The sequence below is a fragment of the Pistacia vera genome, unplaced genomic scaffold (assembly GCF_008641045.1).
Source record: "Pistacia vera cultivar Batoury unplaced genomic scaffold, PisVer_v2 Contig524, whole genome shotgun sequence".
Taxonomy (NCBI): Eukaryota; Viridiplantae; Streptophyta; class Magnoliopsida; order Sapindales; family Anacardiaceae; genus Pistacia; species Pistacia vera.
In genome coordinates this window covers 409,116-419,533 of record NW_022196362.1, presented here as the reverse complement: position 1 = coordinate 419,533, position 10,418 = coordinate 409,116, and the positions used below count along the sequence as shown (strand labels likewise).

The following is a 10,418-nucleotide window of genomic DNA, read 5'->3' as shown; positions in this document are numbered from 1 at the left end:
AAGAAAGAGAATATTCTAATGAATATTCTTTTGGTGTAAATTTGTGTAATGATTAAAAATGTAATAGTGATATGCACAAAAAATCACATCAATTGGTGTGAAACTTGCCCAATTTGGTGTTTATGGTTGGAAATAATAAGCAATCTCATAGAGAGGAAGTTATAATTAAGGAACATATTTTTCAAACACCATCTACTAAATAATAATTTTCAAAATCCTTCGATTTCGGAAACAATAAAATGTAAAATCTCAAAAGGTCATTCAACATTTTTTTTGTACATCTCATTATAATATCATCCAAATACCCTGCATTATTTAAAATTTTAAAATTGTAAATAGTTTTAATCGTGGGATCTTTAATGCCCAAAATCTGATTTTCCTAACAGGTTTTTTCTTAATTTGTTAAAGAGAGTAGAGTTGGCAATACTACTCGGTTTAATTATTTTATTAAATATATCTTTTAAACATATTTTAAATAAATGTTTTTTCTTCATTTTTACAATCAAAATTTGATTTTAAAAAAAAAGAGGTTATTGATATATTAGTTAGTATTATATATGTGTTGTGGTGATCTTCGAATTTAAATCATGTTGTTGATTGTGTAAAAAACTTGTTTAAGAATAACAGTCTAATTTTTTTTTTTTTAATCTACATTACCATGACTATAAGTTCTCAGTTTTAAAAAATATTATAATGCAATAATCTGAATTTTATATATATAAAAAAAATTACATAGAAACATATCATTTCTACCCCAAATATTCACTTTTTACTTTTCGCCACCCCCTCCACTGGACCTGACACTTTAATCCCCATCATAATGTAGCTTTCTAAACTTTCTATTTTTTTATCCGCTAAACTCCTTTATCCTTTGAATATGACAATTCGGCCTTCCGGTTAGTGTGGTGGATGAAGTTTGCCGACCGTAAGACAAAGCGGTTATGACTTATGAAAAGAGGGTGATCTTGGAAACTCAATTGGTGATGTGATTTCATAGAAAAAACAGTTTTAAGTTAATTTGCTCTTCTTTACCTTTGAAGATTTGTGGTATACTGAAAATTTAAGAGGGCGTATGAGGCCTTTCCGTTGTCTACCAGAGAAACTTAGCACCTAATGAATATTATGATCTAATCCAGCATAACAATATCTCCAGCCAGATAATTCAAGAGATGCCCATCCAGATCATAAATAGCTAGAGTTTTGATCCAAACACACTGTAAAATTATTTACCCAAACAAGTCAATGATTTTTAGTTACATAACTAAGACTCAGCTAGAAAGAAGCCAAACAGGTAGTGCAAAATACAAAATTTCACTGAACTCAGGTCCGATGTGTTTACCTTTGCCAACAAAGTTTGTTCCCGCCCTCTCTCATTATCTCATAGGCAAGTTTGTACTTTTCTAAAGATCCTGTCCCAGATTCTATGTATTTACATGCTGTTTCTCTTAAACTCCACAACATTAGGCCCTGAGTTCTTGAAAGCTAACCCTTGATTCTACATCACTGACAATACCATACACAGCGTTTCTTGTCCACCGATGTAAGATATATTGAGATGGAATTTCCTTTATGTCCAACAGGTTAACACTTTTAAGATATGCCTGCAAAGCATGCCTTCAAATTCAAACATCTGACAACTGCAACTCACATTTAGAGGACTGAAGGTTACAACATGCTTCTCATTCTCATTTCCACACTTCCGCACCAAGTATCTGACAATGCTTCCTTCTTCATAGTCTTTATTCCAAAATAACTATAGCTTTGCAGAAGTTCGTTCTGAAATATCCTGAAACAGCTAGGGTATAAGCCTTCTGCATTGCTCTTCCATTGGTTCCTTCGTTTGTAGAATCGCCTGAATTAAGTGTGTTGAAATCTTCTTTCTTTTTCCTGCTCACGCCGTTTCTCAAGACCTTGATTGTATCGTGAGATAAACTCTCTTAGTGGTGTCTGGCCAGTTAAAGTTGTGCCAAAGAAGATTCAATGTTTTCACCTATTGGATGCCAGCAAGAAGGTGCCACTAAGTACAATGGAACCCACTATCACGCTTTTCATACATTTGTTTGAGCCAAAGATTCTCCTTCAAGCCATATTTGTTTATAAGTTCAGTCCACATGGTATTGAATTCGATATTTGTGTGACTCTGATAGATGCACTTTTTTCATGGAATAAATTTGGAAGGATAATTATTTTAAAAAATAATAAATTAAAAATTTACAAGAAGGATATAGAATTGATTTATTTTTTAAGAAAACTACAGGTCCTTGCCTAGTTAGTAAATACGGGTACGGCAAAAAAATGGTACGAGAATTATATGGATATAATACGGCAAATGGTGAAAAATACGTTTATAAAAATTCGGCCATAAAATTCGGATAAGGAAAAAATACGGTACGAGTATATACAGGTTTAATACGGTAAATTGTCAATAATACGTTTTGAAAAATACGGTAATATCAATCTTAGTTTTAACACTTTTATGGACTACTTAGTTAAAAGCAAAATATTCAATTAATCAATAACACAAATACACAATATATAACTGATATCCAAATTATAGTCTCCAGACTCAAACACAATATTTAGTCAAGATTCAACTATAGTGTCAAATTAAACACATAAGTCATAATAAAATCAAAATTCAAAGTCGAATAAGAGCTCTAAACAAATAAAATTTTGTTATAAAGAAGAGTTGAATGATCAAAACTCCGTTACAAGTAAGGGCAAAATGATCCATTAACATTATGCATAAAATTTAATATTCTCCCTAAATCAAAATTTAATATTCAAAGTTCTTAGCCTCGTCCCCCTTGTTCACCCTATAACCCTTAAAAACACCTAATATCCTCCCTAATCTTTATGATTCTAAAACACAAAATATAAAAGACATATCACAAATTGACACCATTTTATTCAAATCAACACCACAAAAACACAATCGAGCTTTGTTCTATCCTCCAAATCCCCTACTTCTATCCTCTTTTATAAAACGCCAAACAGTTACTCTCCTTTCATAACCGGAAAATATTTTCGTGATTATGGGTTTCATAGGACAGGGTTTGATATTTCTTTTTTCATTTTTTTTTTTTTCCGATTTTATGACTATGCAAATAGAGATGGAGGATGAATTTATGTGGAATAAATGGGNGCCCTCTTCAATATTTTGTATTTTTCTTTCAAGAAAAGTAAGCATGAATTATTATTGACTGGCAGATATTTCAAGAACCTTATCAGATGTCAGGCTTCGCCGCCAATTCCCTTACAGAGCAACCATAATAATAACGGAAGCTGTCGTTTGAGATGATTAAGAAGGGGTTGCTTCCAAACGAATAACACTTACAATGCATTGATTAATTTGATTCAGAGACATTAAAAGAGTTAATTGGGTTGACAAGATTTAAAATTATGGAGAAACCACAGTGGCTTACAACACTATGATCGCGGGGTTTTGCTTACATGGAAAGGTAGATGAGGCTTATTGCTTGTTTGAAGAAATGATGCGGATGGATATTGTTCCTGAGATTACATATAACACTTTGATTAAAAGAGATTGCAATGTAGGTGTTTATGCTTGATTTTGACACCAATTATTGCACGTGAGAAATGCTAAGCGGGCTTAGAAGTCACACGTGGTTATGGAAGTATTTAGTTGAATAAAGGATGAAGAACAATGTTTAAAGTGATTCGGATGCTCAAAAAGCGAATCCTACGTCCACCGATATTGTATTAATGAGTAAAGTCAGGTCGCGTTCAACGAGCTGAGTTACAACTTAAAGAATACAAGATAGAAAGAGAGAGAGTATGCTATTTAAGAGTAAAATTAGCCAATCCCCCAAATGGTAGAGAAAACCTCTAGTTATAGTAGGATAAATCAAAGTAATGATTACTAAATCTGCGAGTGGGGTAGATGTCGTGCAAATCCTTCTTTAAGTTCCATTGCTCACCTGCCCGAGTGATTTCCTCGACTTGTACAGGGATTGAACATGTGGACCATTTCTAGCCATTTGTCAACCTGGCGTACACCTACTACATTGGCAAGAGCATGCCACTCACGTTATCACGCGACGTGGCTGTATTTGAGCAGTCGTAGAATCTTCTTAAGTTTTGACCACCCATACTGACAAAACTCTACGTTAACCCTATTTTTCCAGATATAACAGTAGGTAAGATTGATAATAGTGCTAACCTGGTAGAAAGAACTCTTGGCGGATGGTCTGCCACCTTCAACTTCCTCTTATACCCCACTAATTGAAAAGCTGTGTCAAGTTGGAGGATGAGGAAGAAGCAAAAAAATTTGTGGAACGATATGCGTAATAGGGGTATGGAGAGACAAGGGTCCATACACATGATTATATCATTACTGGGTTGTGTAAGTGGGGATATGTTGCAGAGGGAATGCAATGGATCATAGAGATGCTGATGAATAAACTCAAACCTCAGAAGGAGATTTCTGAGAGAAGTGTCTGTCACAAAATGATAGGTTGGATGATTCTTTACTTAATTCAGAATTTATGTTTAGGATAGGTTATACACTCAGTGAAGTTTATGCCATTCTTTAGTCACTAAACTTTGCGTAGAGAATACAAATGTTGTCGAAATATTGCTGGGGAAGATCCTAGAAAGATACTAAGCTTAACTACCATTTGATGGTTTGATGGTAAAGGAGCAAAATGAAGTTTTATGAGCTCTTATTTCAAGTCTTCTAAACACTTATACGAGTGATCATTAGGGCTCTTACTTGACCAAAATAACGGTGATCACTAGAAGTCTTACTTGATCGATAGTTTTAAGGTCTTGGAGATTAGTTGAAATATACGTAAGTTAATCCGAACACTCCCCGATGATGAAAAAGAAAAAGAGAAAAAAAAAAAACCAAAAAAAAAACAAAAAACAAGGGTGATGTTAGTTTAGGTGGGGTGGGGGGAACGGGCTTTTTTCAATTTGTTGTTTTGTTGTTTTGGGTTAAAATTGTATACCTTGATTGTGATCTAAGTCAAGATGATTTATTGAAAATTCTCTAGATTATTCTACAGCTGACATTACTTTTGGAGCATTGTTTTACCTTGTACTTTTTCATCTACTGAAGAAATGATCAGTAGATTGAATTTCAATGTAGAATTATTTGTAATATCCCTTTTAGCTTAGTGATTTTAACTTGAAAAACGTGCTCATTCAATAAGCTGATTTGATCCTTGCAAGTCGGGCGTTTTTATTGATGGTTGGCCTTCGGGTAATATAGTTTATTCTATAATCAAATTGTCTTTTGGAGTCATCTGTGTATAACCTGGCATGACAAACGCAAAGTCTATGAAGACTTTTTAAACCCTTTGATCTTTGACTGTATATCTGCGTCTGGAAATGAAAGTCGATTTATTTGTACGTTGGAAATCATGGAAATTTCGGTAGAGAAAAAACTAGCAATATCTTAAACCACCCTGGCCATTTCCGTCTAAATCCTACTGTTTTAAATACTAGAAAACTCCTCTATTATAACGGAAGTTAATCAAAACTATTAATTGAAACTAAAATAACAAAATCTTAATTATTTCACTTGATTTTTTAACTTTTCTTTTTGGGAGTTCATTATTTTAGTTTTAACTAAGGATTTCACATACTTAGTTTTAAGCTGAGTGCCTAGTATTTGAAACAGCGGGATATGTATGTAAGTTCTAAGCCCGGGGGGAAAAGGTAATTAACTCTGTAAAGGTTAAACGTTACTATCAAATTAATTATTCAGAACACGTGTGGGTCCCAAATATACTAGCGTTGGAAAAACCCAACGATGATGTGAGTGTCATTTACACACTATCCTAACCCACCAGTCATACTAACACACCTGTAATTAGAGTCTAATCACCGTCAACTACCACACCCGCTATAATTATAAAACCAAATTCGGTGAGAAAATATCGAAAAAAAGAGACTAACATTTCTAAAAAAAGAAAAAGAAAAAATCCCTTGAGCGAGAGAGAGATGTGGGTTACGAGAGCGTGAGGAGAAAGACGATGAGAAATTCAATCTAGACCTAGAGGAGGGGACGCGGTGAGAGACTGTACCCAGGTTAGCCTTGGGAGAACCAGCTCCGTTGGGGATCATCGTAAGGTCTACGGAATTGACCGCCAGATCGTGGTGACCACTTTGGTCTCCTCCGTCACCGTCTCTACCTCCCATCAACGATCTCCTCAAGGGCAATTCCGGCCTTCTTCTTTTCTCTCCCTCCTCCCCTTCATCCGTACGTTCTCTCTCTCTCTCTTATTTTTTTTTAAATTCAGATTCATTTTCTAATTATGATTCATAAACAGATATGGAGGAATTTTTTGTGGGTTTAAATTTGATTATCATTTGCTTTTTTTATTGTTTGGGAAATTTTGGTTTGACCCGTGATTACTAACAGGAGGATTCAGAGTATTAGTGATAAGCCTTTGAATTTATGGTACCCTAATGGAATCTCATCTCATCTGGGTAAAATTGAAAACTTGTACATGGTTGGGATAATGTTTTCTCATTATTTAAGTCTTGATTTATCCTTTTACGTTCAATATATTTTCTTTCTGGTATAAAGAAGACATAGTTCTCTAGTATAAACATAATTTATATTAACAAATACATATTTTAAATGGTAGTGAATACGTTTGATGAGTGTATACATCATTTGTTCAAGATTCGGTGCCTGTAGAATTTGTGTTCTTTGCTGACATTTGTGTTCTTAATATTAACTTTATATTAGATCTAAAATACATGCAGTGTTGTGGCCGTTGCATGTATATCACCAGAAGCACCCTGTGAACCTGATTGTTCTTGGTCTCTTTACTGTGTCAATAAGTCTGCCTGTTGCCGTGACCTGCGCTAATACCGAGGGTTCGTATAGTATCTTTTCTATCCGCTTCAATTTACTCTGCCTAGTGGTGTTCTCCTTTTTCTTCTTTCTTCTACAACTATGACTCGATTCTTGTTATGCATTCAATTTTCAGGTAGGATTGTGCTGGAAGCACTAATTTTAACGTCAGCCGTAGTGTGCTCTTTAACTGGGTACACTTTCTGGGCCTCTAAGAAGGGCAAGGACTTCAGCTTCCTTGGACCAATTTTATTCACCAGCCTCATTATCCTCATCCTGACTAGCTTTATGCAGGTATGAGATCTTGGTTCTGTTAAATTGCCTCATCATCCTCAATAAATATGTGCATGATTTTGCTTACGTATATGGAATTTTTCTAACGGGATTTGAAAATCCTTGGGTTATGTTCCAGATGTTCTTTCCTCTTGGATCAACGACTGTTGCTGTATATGGTGGAATTAGTGCTCTGGTCTTCTGCGGATACATAGTCTATGACACTGATAATTTGATCAAGCGCTTCACATATGATGAATATATTTTGGCCTCTGTCGCTCTTTATTTGGATATACTGAACCTGTTCATTTCCATTTTGCGGGTGCTGAGGTCAGCTGACGGTTAGATGTACAGTGGTCTACAACCTGCCTGGATTAGGCTTGAAAACACACCATATGGTGTGTCAGTTTATGTGTTCATTTAGACTTGAAACTGAAGTATGAACCATGGTATTGAGGATATTGTACATGTTCCCATGTACTCGTGTTAGTGCCCTCACAAACTTTCTTCCTCACAAACTTTCTTAAGTGTGGTAAATAGATATATAATTGGGATATTTTTCCATTTGATGTTCCTTCCCACGGGTTTCTTATTATTCATTAATTTTGCTTGAGTTTCCGCCACTGGATGGAATACAGGAATAGCATGCTTATTGATTCGTTTGGAGTATGATTGTGGAATACAGGAGTAATTATTTTTTATGGCCTGCAATATCTGGTTAACTGGAAGTATGATTGTGTTCACATTCCAGTCTATTTTGTCTGTGGTTACTGCTTGGATTTGTTTGCTCATTACATTTTATCTATTTCTGCACCAAAAGGCATTTCCCGTTTATGTTTTCACGCATTGCATACCATACCGTTTATCTTTCTCCTGGCTTTGTTTTGCACAATGGTTGAACCATCATTTTTGGATATTCTCTAGATTTGATCAAGAAATACTCTTTTGGCCTGTAAAAAATTCATTGAAAAAGAATATACCTTCGATAAATTTTATGTGCAAACTATGTTTTTATTTGTTCATTACAGACAACTATTTGGTTTAACCAAGCCAAATGTCTTTCCTATCACATTATTACAAGATGATTCAGCCACTTGATTCAGATATGTCAAATTTACATTTTGCAATCGAATGCCTGTGCATGGATATTTAGTACTGCAATCAAATTTTATAGCCACAGCTGTAGCGGAAGTTCCCCGAATATCTTGGTACATTACATCACTAATTTTCACTCCAGATACCTGCAAAATCAAATAGTGAAATTAGTTCTTTATATATTTCCTTGCTCCTTGTGTGTAATTTATATATTATAAAGTTCTTATGGGATTTTCTTACCTGACCAGGACAATTTAAGTTGTGAGGGCAATAGTTTTGGTCAATGACTATAGGATATTGAACATTTTGCATGGTAGCATTAATAAATCGAACGCCTTGAACAAATCCATTACTTGGCCTCGCCCAAGACTTTATCCTAAGCCCATTCTGTGTACCTGTAAAAATGGTTTTCTGAACGGTCACATTTTGTACTCCTTGTTCATCCATTTCTTTGCCTAGACTCCCAATGCTGCAAAACCAAAAACACCATCCATGAATTGAGGTTAATTTCTTGGTCAAACTAAAATTATAAGACATTTTTTTATTTTGATTTTCTTAAAAATATTTTGAATATTTAAAAAGAACTTGATTTGTTTATTTTATAATGTTCGAGATTTTTGAGTGAAAATAAATCCTCCGGGAAAATTATTTTCTGGAAAAAAGAGGCACTCTGACATATAATACCATCAACATACAGTTTTCCCAGAATAAAAATTGATAACATCACCTAATGCCGTGACCAGGACCGCAGGTGATACTTTCAATCCACAAGTTCTTCGTTCCAGGGCCAATGGAGATGCAGTCATCCCCAGTTTTTATAGACGAGTTCATGATCATTACATTTTGAGAAAATTGGACATGGATACCATCTGTGTTGGGGCTGTCACTAGCAGCTGTGACATTAACCTTTTTAATACACACGTCCTGACAACCATTAATCACAATGTGAAACATCTGACTGTTTAATGATGAAACTCCATTGATTCTGATATTGTTTGAGTTAGTAAAGCTCAATGTCTGCACACGGAAAATAAAATTTCCTCAGATTTAGGCACCATCCATAATATCCAGTATAAAAGTCGACAGTGAAAAAAAGAAAAATGTTCAAGCAATTAAACAAAGTTATACAATACCGTGGCTCCATTGGGACAATTAGAGCCTGCAGCCTTGCAAGACCATAAAGCCGATCCATTTGCATCGAGTGTCCCACCGACGATGGAAACACCGTTAACCCCTTCAAAGCTTAGCCAATTATCAGCTTCACCAAGTACACCGTAGTCTAACGGAGACACTAGTGTTCCATCAATGAGTATTGTAATATCAGAGCTTTTGCAGTCTCCTTTAAAGGCCACGGAGCCAAGCAAATACATTCCTTTTGGTACATAAATGGTAGTTGATTCTGTAGAGCGACAGGCTGCAGCCCATGCGTTGATGAATGCTTGAGTGGAGTCTGTTACTCCATCGCCTTTGGCTCCAAAACTCAACACATTATAGTTCGTGGTTGCAGAAGATGAATGCAAGTATACAAAGAAAACAAACAGAAACGTATAAAGAAGACTGAAAAACGTCACCATTTTTGTTGAATAGAAGAGAAAGTGAAAGATATATCGACTAATTAAAGCAGACTTGGAAGCTAGAATTTAAGAATTTAAAGACGTTATTAAGGAAGAGTTGATGGGTGGAAGTTGAAAAGCAAGATGCAGTTATTTATGGAAAAGCACGAAGATAGGACGGAATATTGATCAGCTGCAAAATGAAACCCAAAGAAAGCAGCGCCGGAACAAATATTTACTACCTCTGTTAGATGATTAATTAATGCAAACGTAATTAAATCCGGCTCGGTTCTTTTTACGTAACGTATGTTAATTGTAATTACAGAGAAGGGAGATTATAATTTATTATGATCGCGCGCATCAGCATGGCTTTTTACTAAAAAGTTTGTAGTAACTGATCGGTAAGATTTTCATAGACTATTATTAATTTTAGAAGCTTATTGTTTGACATGACGATCAGAATGAGACAGATCATTGATCCTTTAATTAATTGATGAATTTAATTATATAAAAAAGTTAATTAAGTAATAATATATAAAAGATTTTTTTTTTTAACAACCACGCGAAGGGTTGACACAATTATATATTGACTTCTAGATTATAATATTTGCAATTGTAAAGCAGTGTCAAAATTTAATGAAGACGATTTAGGCAGCGCAGGCCAC

The 10,418-nt window shown here is 34.8% G+C and overlaps 2 protein-coding genes across 2 annotated transcripts; one reads left to right on the top strand and one right to left on the bottom strand.

Moving 5' to 3' along the window:
* The first annotated feature begins 5,653 nt into the window (after positions 1-5,653).
* On the top strand, positions 5,654-7,671 carry LOC116106834 (BI1-like protein). Its single transcript, XM_031393146.1, has 5 exons — positions 5,654-5,685; positions 6,078-6,229; positions 6,742-6,855; positions 6,969-7,126; positions 7,245-7,671. The coding sequence occupies exons 1-5, from the start codon at positions 5,654-5,656 to the stop codon at positions 7,449-7,451; spliced, it is 663 nt and encodes a 220-aa protein (XP_031249006.1). The 3' UTR covers positions 7,452-7,671.
* Positions 7,672-8,127: 456 nt separating this feature from the next.
* Positions 8,128-9,796, bottom strand: LOC116106923 (polygalacturonase-like). Its single transcript, XM_031393228.1, has 4 exons — positions 9,334-9,796; positions 8,928-9,217; positions 8,441-8,669; positions 8,128-8,346 (listed from the first exon to the last, which is right to left on the bottom strand). Exons 1-4 carry the CDS (start codon positions 9,772-9,774, stop codon positions 8,128-8,130), a joined length of 1,179 nt encoding a protein of 392 aa, XP_031249088.1. The 5' UTR covers positions 9,775-9,796.
* Between the last annotated feature and the right edge of the window lie 622 nt (positions 9,797-10,418).